Here is a 12,718-nt window from a genome sequence, read left to right on the forward strand (position 1 = left end):
TACATAATGAGCGCTGTAAAAGAGAGAAGACAAATGCATTGGACCACACCAAACAGTATTTCTTTGTGCAGCTGAAAGAGGTGTGTAGAACCAAAGCTGCCACGATCATTAAAATTGCAAGATATCAGGAAAAACTGCATGAATTGGGAAGTTTGGCAATTTTGAACAAACATCATTCAAAATTGATTTTGCAATTATGCTAAAATTTTGGAATTTATCAGGGGAATCAGCAAAAACTAAACACCGGTACTCTTAAATTATTGATGATATTATTCAGGTCAAGATAGAGAATTGGGGGCAGATACACCTCCAAGCCCTGTTGGGTCTATATCCAAATGCTAAGTCTATTTTTTTCTCTTTTCAGATACTGTCAAACCTGCTGTGTATTTATAACATCTTTTTTTTAATTTCAGATCTTCCCCACCTTCTTTCTCTCATTTGTTGGTGGCAACTCTCTATTGAGTGTTGCAGCTATTCCTTTTTTCCCTCTGGCTGATAACGGAAGGTGCATTTTAGTTCCCATGCTAGAGCTTTTCCTTCTTGGAACAAGAAGTACTGTTGTTTTTTTTCCCCTCTGTAGCAGGTAATGTCAGTACTCCCTGCTCGTGCACTGTTTTGCCAGCACTAGTACTTGCTCTGTGTGTATGTATGTGTATATATGTCCCACTCCTCCTCCCTTTCTGCAGCAGAAGCCCCCTCCCTGTCTCCCAGCCACGGCCGTGTCTACCTCTGGCAGTCTGCAGGCGGAAGTGTGTGCCGGGTGCATTGTGGAGCCGAGTCCCAGATTGGAGGAGGAGAGGAAGAAAAAAAAATAATAATATGGCAACTCGGCAGCTGCGGAACGTGAGGAGCCGCCAGAGCCCGGTGACGGCAGATGTGGCAATGCAAAGATGTCAGGAAAAGCAATAGGCGAAGAGGAAGAAGAGCGAGAGAGCAGCCGAATAAAAGAAAAACAGTGCAAGAGAGAAAGAAAAAAAATTGTGTGAGGCGAGGGAGGGGGCAAAACGTGAAGTAAATAGCAGTAATAATAATTAGAGGAGAGCAAGCCTTTGCAGGGCAGTCTGAGGGTGCGCGGCGGCGGGAGCTGACAGCTGTGCTGTGTAAACACTGAGGAGTCACCGAGCCGCTTCTCCCACCGGAGCAACCGGCTGTGCCAGCGCTGTGGGTGGACAGACAGAGATATATATACACTGTATATAGACATAGAATATTATTCTTCTGGAAATGAGGTAAGATTTAATCGTATTAAACAAAACCCCGTATGGTTGATTCATATTGAAGTAGCAGAGCAAAAAAAAAGTAAAACCCTTAATGATTCAGCAGCGGGCTTTCCAAACGGGTTCCTTCGGAATTGCTGAGAGGAGAATGGCTAATTTTCAAAGGGTGTTTTTTGTTGTTGTTAGTAGAGTGTTTTTTTTTTAGATTTGTGGTCTGCTCTCCAGTCACAGCTCCAGAGGTTGGCTGGCTGGCGGCTCTGTACAGTAGCGGCTGCCCCTGGTCTCCCGGCTGATGGTGCTGCTTCAGCCCCAGTCTGCTGCTACAGCAATCGTCCTATTTGGTATCTACAAACTGCACAGATTTTTTTTTGGAATCAGCACAGTTGGCTATCGGTGTTATTGTATTAGTAGATTCTACCACCCGCAAACCAGCAAGCACCAGAACCTTTCCGTGCAATGTGTCAACTGACCCAGTAATGGTTGGATTTTTAAATTCAACATAGTTATTAATTAAATGTGAAATACATGCCTTTCCTTGCAAGGGATTGTTTTTAATGACATACTTTAACGAAGTTGTAAGTCAGATGTGGCGTGCAGTAAGCAGTGGTACGGTACTCCTGTGGTTGGTTTGGGGAAGGAATGACAGTTAGTGTGTTGGCTTTGCAAAGGAGGAGCCAGAAGGTAGCAGTGACATAACTTCAGTCTACATCATACCAGTCAGCGGCATAGCTGTCTTGTCGTTTTTAATTTCCACAGATAAACATCAATATTTAAAATTGATTGATACCAAGCAAGAATGCCAGTGCTAGCAGGCTGATCTACGGATATACTGTTGTGGACTTGGCACAGGCTTTCTGACATGAGCACCATCTGCCAGTAAACGGCTGTGGCTGAAGATCTTCCTTGTGCTTCAGAATATGTGTCAACACTAGAAAATTCCAAAAATATATTTAAAAAAAAAAACGTTATTACCTTTTTTTTGGTTTTGCTATTTTGTTGTAATTGAATTATTTTTTTAAGGTCAAAGATCAGTCTTATGGGTGTGTATGAAATTGTTGATTTTGCAAATTGTTACTTGCGTCGCTATAAAAGTTGTGTACCAGATAAAAGCACTTCACTGGGATTCTACAAGTCAAATTATTAAAATAAATGATTTTCAAGGAATATAGATTAGCAAACTAAGTTAAATGCCATATTGCAATATATACTTTGTAACACAACCATATATACAATTCAATTGACAAACAAAAAAAAGTGAAAAGGCATTACTCTTTCAATTGTAACCTCATTCCTATATAACTCAATGGGTAAAGGAAGTAACGCAAGCCTTAAAGGTGAAATCATACCATTTATATTTTACATAATGTAACATATATATGTTAATACCCATCTCTTACTGTTTACCAGTGAACTAAAAGTATATTAAATGATTTGAAAAACAATTTTTTAAATGGGATAATTTACAATAAATAGCAGCCAATGAATGATATCTGACTGCCATTGGATACAGGGTCAGATCTGCAAAAGTTTTTTTGACTGATAATCTTGGAGTTTAAGACTCATTCTGGGGCCAGGAGGCAAAGGGCAGTGTGTGAGGATTTGGGGAGAAGCAACTTAGGTAGAAAGAGGTCAAAGGGTGAAAATTTCAACAAGACTGGATAGATCTAGAGTTAGTTGTGACGAGAGACTCGAACGGAAACTCATTTAGAGGGAAATGAATAGAAGAGGACGTATTTGAAAAGAACAAATGAGTGGAAGCTGATGGGGAAAGTGCAGAGCAAGAGATCTAACAGTCAAGTCAAGTCAAAGTGGACAGAAGAGAGTTTTGAATAATGCTTCCAACTCCTCCGTGCCTCAGTATTTTTTCCCCTCCCTTTAGAATGACATGCTGGGTTTAGTTTCAGAGAATTTGGCAGCCTCTTGTATCACACCCAATTACCCATTCTTGCATGAGGCTAGATAGTGTCAGCAGGATATTTGATGTTGACTGTATCACAGCTAAGTCTGATCCTGTCCTCACTTGACATCCATACATGGACACTTTCCAGTGAGGATCACTGGGTAGCTATTACCAACAGAAATCTTGGTTTGATTTTTTTTTTTGTTGCCTTCACTGAAGGCCTCCACTGCTGCCCCAGTTGAAATCAGCAAACTCATAACGGACCAGAGATGGAATTTGAAACCTTCCTAGTCTGAATGGTTCAGGTATACAGGGGTTCAGTGTATTGGATGCTGAGCAATTGGAGAATACAGAATGTAATTTTAAGAGATTAAGTTTACTGTTACACAATTGCAACCCTAAAGTAATTTGTGTGTGTGTGATTTATTAGTAATAAATATATCTGCTATTTTAAGAAAGTGTGTTAAATGGTTGCATTCCTTTGTTAAAATATAGGACAAAAAATTCATATTAATGCATTAATACATTCGGCACTAATATTGCACCAGGCAAGTTTGTGTCTACATTTTTAAATTATTGTCCTCTTTAGGTACATCCATATATTGTGCCTTTCTGTGATCAAGAGGGCAAAGTGGTGTGTTTTTTTTACAAGTCTCTGTCAGTGCTGCTCAGTAACTCCTAATTAGGAGGTGCATGCGAGCGCTGAGGTTTTATTTGCGTTCTAATTTTTCTTTCCTTCTTGGGAAAAGTGCCTCAATGGAGCTAAAATGGGAATTGATCACGTAGGAATTAAGGGTGTATACTGCTACCGTATCTTCTACCATACTGTCACTGAGCCATCGTCCCAAGAGATCTTTTGGAACAAACACTGTAGGGGGATAATGTCTTGTGGTAGTCTTGACTATCTTTAAAAAAAAAACATATCCTTGCATACATTCATTGCAAGGTAGCTGACCTCCCAATCTGGGCAGCTGTCTTTTCACTGTTTTCAAGCCTAGTTGTAGAAGGTTGTCATTTGATCTTGGTTCCTGCTTCCCAGAACCCAGCACCTTCAATGGAAGGCGTTTTCCATTATTAAAGGAGATGAGAAGCAGGGAGTACTGGAACCCTGTGGCAAAGCAACAAAATATAATTTCCATCAGGAATGTCAAAATGAGAGGCTAGTCTCCTTGAAGTTAATGTGTATATATATTTAAAATGCAGAGGACTTCATACAAGAAGAATCATCAGCACTGTACAATATTTTATAGAAAGAAGAACATAAGAACATAAGAAATAGGAACAGGAGTAGGCCATACGGCCCCTCGAGCCTGCCCCGCCATTCAATAAGATCATGGCTGATCTGATCATGGACTCAACTCCACTTCTCCACCCGCTCCCCATAACCCCTTATCCCCTTATCGTTTAAGAAACTGTCCAATTCTGTCTTAAATTTATTCAATGTCCCAGCTTCCACAGCGCTTTGAGGCAGCGAATTCCACAGATTTACAACCCACAGAGAAGAAATTTCTCCCCATCTCTGTTTTAAATGGGCGCCCCCTTATTCTAAGATCATGTCCTCTAGTCTCCCCCATCAGTGGAAACATCCTCTCTGCATCCACCTTGTCAAGCCCCCTCATAATCTTATACGTTTCGATAAGATCACCTCTCATTCTTCTGAATTCCAATGTCCTTAACTTTGTTATTACTAATATTTCTATAGTTAAGAATGCAAAATAGGATTTATAATAAACATAATATATTTGAGTTTGAATTAATATCTGGGTTAGGATTGCTGAGGACTTGCATTCAATAAACATTGTACCTTATGTAAAACATATATCGGGAGTATTGCCAGCAATGTACTGTATGTGGTTACCTTAGTTATAGTGCAGAGGACCTACCTGAACTTAGTCCAAAACCAATGATTAATACTTCACCCCAAAATCTGTGTAATATTGCCTGTTAATACAGAAATGTTCTACCCAAAAATGGATTATATAGACATGAAGACATGCAATGCTAAATGTGGATGACATGCGACAGTGGCAGATTGCTTTGTGTTCAAAAATCAGACTACGCACCAGCTATAGATTGGGACCAGAAGCTGAAAATTATTACCAGGCTGATTTTAAAGTTCACTTGCTTTGCTTACAGTGCCTGAGAGACCATTTGAAACTTGCACATGCAAGAACATTGTAGGGAGCATGGTTGAGCATCAGAATGCATAAACTAGTCTGTCAGCACAGTTGAGCTCCCATTGTTACTGGCATGTTACTAGATTTACTAATCTTGATCCAGTGAACCATATGAATGTTGGAGTTGTGCAGACCATCATTATCTCCAACTTGTTTGGATTAAGGAAAGCAAACTAAATAGGTGTAAAACCTGTGGTGTTGTACCTGTGACAAAATTTTGCTTCACCTGTTTTGAGAAAAATATGCTTGTTCCATATTTCGTAATAGAGATGCGTTTTCTTGTGATCCGCACATTGGCTGATATTCTATTCCATGTTTGTTTGCTCTGTTGTATTAAACCTATAATGTGCCACTGAAGAGGCAGTGTTAATGTGGCATCTGAAGAGCAACAAGTCACATTTCACTAAGTTTAAGGTGGCATATCTAGTGGGACTGCCATGAGGTAAAATGGGCTGGATATTTGGGTCATTTGCGACCGGGTTATTGGCGTGTTTTGACCCTCCGCGATGAAAAACGGGGCGGTCAGCTGTTTTTCGCCCAGTTGCAATCCTCTGGTTGTTTTTTGCAGCGGTGCTTATAGGCACTGCTGCGAGTTTTGAATCTCACCCGACCCATACGGCGCTTAACGCGCCCCGCGATGACCGCCAGGGAAAACACAGCGGTGCAACCCTGCCGGCGGCGATGAATTGGAAAAACAGCAAAAAAGCTAAGTTAAAGTTTTCATTTTTTTATCTTTTTGCAGTGATTTGTGAGGTAAGGGTGTTGGCAATGTTTTTTGAATGTATTTCTGAATGTTTGAATTGTTTTTTTTCCCCTCCCAAGGCCTCTCTCGGAGCACTCCCGGCCCCACACTAAAGTTGGTGAGGTTCCCGTTTTTGCACCGCAAAAATAGTTCACTGCCTCCCTTTGCGTTGCTCGCCTGGCACAGAGCCCAAATGACAAAAGTTAAGCAATTAATCGCTAACGTTAATTGGGTGGTAAATTTCCTGCACCGCCTCCGTTTTCGCCGCGAAATCGGCAAAGTCAAAAAACCAGCCAACTGCCTCCAACCAGACCAAATGTTCATTTTTAAAGCGCAAATATTCATTCTTATTTACACAGTGCTTAGGTGTTTAGAACATCCTGGTGCCTTTTTGAAACCACATTGTGATCCTCAATGAGCGGAAGCAGTCTTTGCAATTTTAATGTGCGCTCTATGAGGTAATTTCTGCCCTCGTGCCCTGACAAGATTCTGATGCAAAAGCTTGCTGGATGCATATTTTAGGTACCTCACTTATAATTATGTGGCAGCATGAAATGGTTCATTATGCCACCAAATGACAGTAGTTTCAATGCAGTGACACATTAAATACACCCACACCAAGGCACTAAAAATAACTAGAATTCAGTTCTCCATTTGAGGGTATTTATACACCAATACAGAATGCAGTGATTTTAAATATAAGTTCCAATTATTATGATGATCTACTGTGGCAGACATTTTATACTGTGCTTTCAGGTTCTTGGATTTACTTTATGACACTTAGTAACAACTTGCTTTTTTGATAGAAAGTGAACTATTTTAAAACCTTTAAAGTTATTAATGTTTGAGGGCTGTGACAAGTTTGACACCAAAATATTACAAATTCATCCAGCTGTTTTTTTTGCAGAATATTGCGATTCATGTAAAGATCTGTTTTGTGTGTGTCTGTAATTCTGCTCAATAATATTTATCGATTTAAAATGTACAGGAAATCATTAGATAGTAGAGGTGCTTTTTAAAAATAAAGAGCTACAAAGGGCATTTGTTACTCAAATGGTTAAAAATTAACGTGTGCGTGTCAGCAGAACAAAACGTTCAAAATCCAGTAGGTTCAACCAGAGGTTTTCCACCTAGTTAGACATGCAAATAGTCCATGTATAGTAAAGAGGAGGAACATTCTCCAAACAGACAGCAGTATAAAGGGTCTTTTGGACACAAACGCACTCAAACAAACTGCATTCAAATTGAGCTCTGTCCCATTCAGCCATAGAACAATCAAAAAGCCATTAACCAACTGTGAACTGATGAACAAAACATTCCAAAAATGGAACAAGCTTTGACAAATGGAAAAGGAATGAAATGTTTATTTCAGTTGAGCACCATAAAAGGAACAAAGTCTAAACATTGCAGGTTGTAAAAGTTTACAGAACAGAGCTTTAAATGGAAATGTCTGTGTGTTCATTTCATCAACAAGTCATTTAAAAAAAAAATAATAATTTTGGAAGGCTAACTGTGCACACCTTAATTATCGTTAAACTGCTGTGCTAAATTGATAGCATTTGATACTGTAAGATAGGGTAATGTATCAAATTAGTTATATATTTGATAATGTAGTGCACACAGTGATACAGGACAGATGTCCTTTGCAGTTGCTCTTTGCAATTACTTTAAAGGTTCCTTCTCACAATCTTTGCTGCCCCTCTCAATCTCGAATCCCTGGACTTGCTTTAACAATAAAATACTGTTTTATCAATTTGGGCTTGGCTTTGACTCTACCTAGTTCCTATTATCGACTACATTCCAATCCTTTACTCTGACCTTGACTTTACTCTGATCTACAGTCCAGGATTTCTTCTCTCTCCAGTACCCTGTTTGTGGTCATGGCTCGCTTTGATCAACTTAGTTTCCATTTGCACACTAAAATTGATTTACTATGTATAAACCCTGCATAGATGGGATGTGATAATAATGAAAATATGTAGAAAATGCCGTGCTGATGAATTCCCTGTACATTACATTACAGTGCATGTTGAATTTTTGTGTTCTGAGAAATACAGTTTTAGTTAAGGCAGTGAAGTGTTTAGTTAAATTCATTTGTAAGTTTGTAACTTTCTAAATGTCATTAGAAGAAATTTATACTTGTGTGTATATATATCAGGTAACATTCAGTCATGTTCGAGTGAACACATTAGAAAATTAATAGACACTTTTGGTAAAACAATGATCTCAAAGATATGAACTTTTCTATGTGTAGAAACAGCACATTTCTTCCTCACCTGAGCAGAGATCTTTAATTGAGAGGAAAAATAGGCCCTGATTACCTTTCTACCGCACCCCCCCACCATTGCCACCTCTGATTCCATCACCCTATAAATGAAAGAACCCACAATCATCTACATGAAGGCTGCATATCTTTGTCCTGAATGTTTTTTAAAGTGGATCACAATGAATCAAGTACTGTGTCTCACAATGGGGGACAACACTCCGAAAATCCTCAGGAATAAATAGCAATTTCACAGTGCACTGAAGAGTCCTCGTCTATACTCATTACGAGTACCAATCAACGTGGTTTCCTGGAACTTGGTTGGAGAGGAGTTTCCAGAATTCTTCTTTTCCTGAAGTGTTATTAGGCAAAACAAGAGGAAAAAAAATCTATCATAGGAAAATGCATGGCATGTGTAGTGATGGATTTAATTATATTAGTAGATTGCATCATGTGGAATGGCACAGGCTTGATTGATCTGTTAGTCTTTTCTTGTCCTTTTTCATATTTCATGTATATAAAATTCAGTATGTATTGAACGAAAGAAAGAATAGGTGCAGTCTCTCTGATATAATGTACCTTTTATTATAATGGCGCGGCCCTGGTCAACGTGGATCACTTTCCATACCTCAGGAGCCTATTATCAGCAAAGGCAGACATCGACGTCGAGGTTCAACACCGCCTCCTGTGTGCCAGTGCAGCCTTCGACTGCCTGAGGAAGAGTGTTCAAAATATAGGCCCTCAAAACTGGCACAAAGCTTGTGGTCTACAGGGCTGTAGTGATACCTGCCCTCCTGTATGGCTCAGAGACGTGGACCATATACAGTAGACACCTCAAATCGTTGGAGAAATACCACCAGCGATGTCTCCGCAAGATCCTGCAAATCCCCTGGGAGGACAGACGCACCAACGTCAGTGTTCTTGATCAGGCCAACATCGACAGCATCAAAGCACTGACCACACTCGACCAGTTCCATTGGGTGGGCCACATTGTTCGCATGCCCGACACAAGACTCCCAAAGCAAGTGCTCTATTTGAAACTCCTTCACGGCAAGCGAGCAGATGAAACATTTCAAGGACACCCTCAAAGCCTCCTTGATAAAATGAAACATCCCACTGACACCTGGGAGTCCCTGGCCAAAGACCGCCCTAAGTGGAGGAAGAGCATCCGGGAGGACGCTAAGCACCTCGAGTCACGCCAAGAGCATGCAGAAAACAAGCTCAGGCAACGGAAGGAGTGTGCGGCAAACCAGACACCCCACCCAACCTTTCCTCCAATGACTGCCCCACCTGTGACAGACACTGTAATTCCTGTGTTGGACTATTCATCACCTGCAAACTCACTTTTAAAGTGGAAGCAAGTCTTCCTCGATTTTGAGGGACTGCCTATGATGATGATGATGATAATGTACCTTTTTATTTACTTAATGTAATAGTTTTGCAATTAAATTTCAGTTTAAACAAAAAATCTCCAATAAAACACTGGGATATGTTTTAAAAACTTTTTTGAAATCAACAGTTGAAAATTCTATTACTGATAGCTGCAAGAATTAGCCTTTTCAGCTAAAAATTCTGTGCTTCATTATGATCGATTTTCAGCTTGCTGTATATTTGAATGCTGATGTGCGTGCTGCACGGGCCGTAGTGAGCAATCTACACAATGAGTATTTAGCCAAAAGCCTTGCAATGCCATCATTATTTTTTCATTTTAGACGCAAGCAGTTGCTCAGGCCACAACTCCAGGTCATTTTAAACCCTGTTATTTATCCCAATTTTTAAGAGCAACAATGCTTACATTTAAAAAGAATGATTTTGTTTAAAAAAAAACAAAGGTTCAAATTTGGCTACAAATAAATATTGAAAATAGAAACTGGAAATATAGTGGATTTAAAATGGAGGGACATTGAGGGCTGTTTAGTATATATTTTAGGAAGGAGAAAATGAAAGGGAAAATGAAAGTATGAGTAAATAGTAATAAAGAAGTTGATACATGTTTTTCTTTTCAAAGTGAAGCCAATATAAAACATAACCTTCATCATTTGTCTGTCATTCAATCCTTTTATTATTAAAAAAAGAAACCACCTGTGCACATCTTTGCTTAACATTTTAAAATTGACCTTAAGTATTCTCTCATTATGGTCTCAACACAATCAAATCTAGAGGCAAGTAATTGAAGATGTTGGCCCATTTCCCGGTGACGTTTGTATTCTCCAGCTCGATTGAGGTGATCCCAAACTACGAGGGGCAATGGATTTGGAAGAAGCATCTCAGAAATTACAAAATAATTTTGCAAAATATATAATTGGACAGAACAATGGAAGATAAAATTTAATGCAAGCAAGTATTAACAGCATGTAGGAAGGAAAAATAGACTGCACAAATATTTTTTAAATGGTCTTGAAATGATTATGGGTGATGTTGAAAGAAGCCTTAGACTTGATGCTCAATGGGCTAGATTTTTGGTTTTCATTGAAAAAGGTAATTTTACGCCAAAATTACCGTTTCCACTGCGTTACCATATTCAGGCCTAACTTTCAGCCTTTACTCATCGGTAAAATCAGCATTGCACGTGAATTCGTGGCGCAAACCGCAAGTTTCAGCAACTTTAGGCTGAGGCTGGTAGAGCTGTGAGAGAGGCCTTGGGAGGGGGGAAAAAAATTGCAAAAAACAAAAACAAAAATTCACAAAACATTCAAAAAAAACACTTGCCTAATAAATTGCTGCAAAATAATTTAAAAAATAAAAATTTTTACTTACCTTTTTGCAGGTCTTCATACTTATCGCTGCTCGAAGGGCTGTACCCACAGTTTTGACCCTGTTGGTATTGGGGTGTGTCGTACGGGTCCCGAGATAGCCGAAAGTACAATGGCAATGCAATCTGCAGCGTTGCACATCGTTTCACATCGGCGCTTCTCTCCCCGGCGGTACGTGAAAGCGCTGCCGCAAAGAGGGGGCCGAGGATCCCGCCGAGCGGGTTTTCACCTCAGAGGGTCAAATCGCGATGAAAACCCGGTTGTGAAGTCTGCCAAAATCTAGCCGAATATGTCCAATCAATGCAGAACAACAATCAAAGCCAAAAAAAAATGGTGAACTATAAAATCAAAAGAATAGAGTGCAAATCTGAGAAACTTGCAGTCAAACTGTACAGTGCTCTTTTCAGACTACATTTTGAATACTGTTCCAGATCTGATCACTGAGTCACAAGGGAGACATTCAAGTGCTAAAGAGCGCAAAAAAAGAACCATAGGGTTGATCTCTGATGTTAGAGGTTTAAGTTATTGGGAAGCTTCTGCTTTTCAGCCTTGAAAGAAATTGACTGTGCAGTGATTTTATATAAGATTGAAAATAATACAGAAAAAGGTTAGTCTGGAAAATTATTTTAAACTAAATTTCAAGAGTAGGACATGGAACACAGGTTCAAATGGAATTTTTTTTTAGACCATTATAAGGAATTCCTTAACATAAAAAGTGATCTCTATACTAGACACCTGGATAGAGTAATGGAGGTAAAACATCCTGGAATCATTTAAGAAACAATTGGAGGCTACCAAGTGGTCTTCCAGGATAGACAGCTGAGATAGGAGCAAATGGCTCTCCCCATTTATAAATATCGTATGGTCTTGTGACTGGCTGAGCAGGAATCATAATGTAAAGTGAGTGTCAAGATCCCATTGGGGTAGAAATTGCGGATGGAGGCTTCCGACCTGCAAAAAATCTACAAATTTTCCTGGTGGTCTGGTAGGTTCGTAGATTCGTGGTCCTGGTGCTCTCTGGGTAGCTGCAGGTAGAGGCCCACGTATTCCAGGGGCGCATGTGGTTCACAAGCGCCCTGGGATCACGTGGGTTTGCCCAACTAGAAAAAAGAAGGGAATCTCCATTCATACTTATAGGAATCACTTAAAAAATACACCAACACATGAAATTAAATAAATAAAAATTACATATTTAAAATTAATTTAAATGACATTTAATTAAATATTTTTAACAAAAACATAAAAAAAAAAATTTTGGTATGTTTTAACGGAGCTAAAAATAAACTTACTTTATTGGCAGACTTTTTTAATGTATAAATGAGTGATTTTATTTTTCTATTTTTTAAAACTCTTCTGCTGGTAAAAGCAGGCCTTACTCCTGCTTTTACCAGGCGTAAGAATTTCAAGAGCATTCGCTGGGCAGATAACCCAAATCCCCGCCTGCAGAGGCCCTTTACTTTTGGATTCGTACGATCTGGCAAGAGGATTCTTGACAGATCGCAAATTCCGTATTTCAGCACATGAATAGTGCGTTCCTAAACCCGGAACTTGAGGGATCAATTTGGGTGCGTGCGCACTTCGTATGCACCTGTATATTTTTATACAGTGTTCACATTTATCGTCAAAATCAACTTCATACATTTTTATGTTTTCTTGATTTGTGCTC

At 39.4% G+C, this 12,718-nt stretch overlaps 1 protein-coding gene across 1 annotated transcript in view; it reads left to right on the forward strand.

The window, feature by feature from the left end:
- The first annotated feature begins 809 nt into the window (after nt 1-809).
- The window catches only part of LOC139263371 (ena/VASP-like protein), a 457,176-nt gene continuing 445,267 nt past the window's right edge, over nt 810-12,718 (forward strand). The window contains exon 1 of the mRNA XM_070879361.1: nt 810-1,229. Coding sequence (XP_070735462.1) covers nt 1,225-1,229 — 5 coding nt within the window. The 5' untranslated portion in view covers nt 810-1,224. The remainder of the gene's footprint in view (nt 1,230-12,718) is intronic.

This window comes from Pristiophorus japonicus, chromosome 4, assembly GCF_044704955.1.
Source record: "Pristiophorus japonicus isolate sPriJap1 chromosome 4, sPriJap1.hap1, whole genome shotgun sequence".
Taxonomy (NCBI): domain Eukaryota; kingdom Metazoa; phylum Chordata; class Chondrichthyes; family Pristiophoridae; genus Pristiophorus; species Pristiophorus japonicus.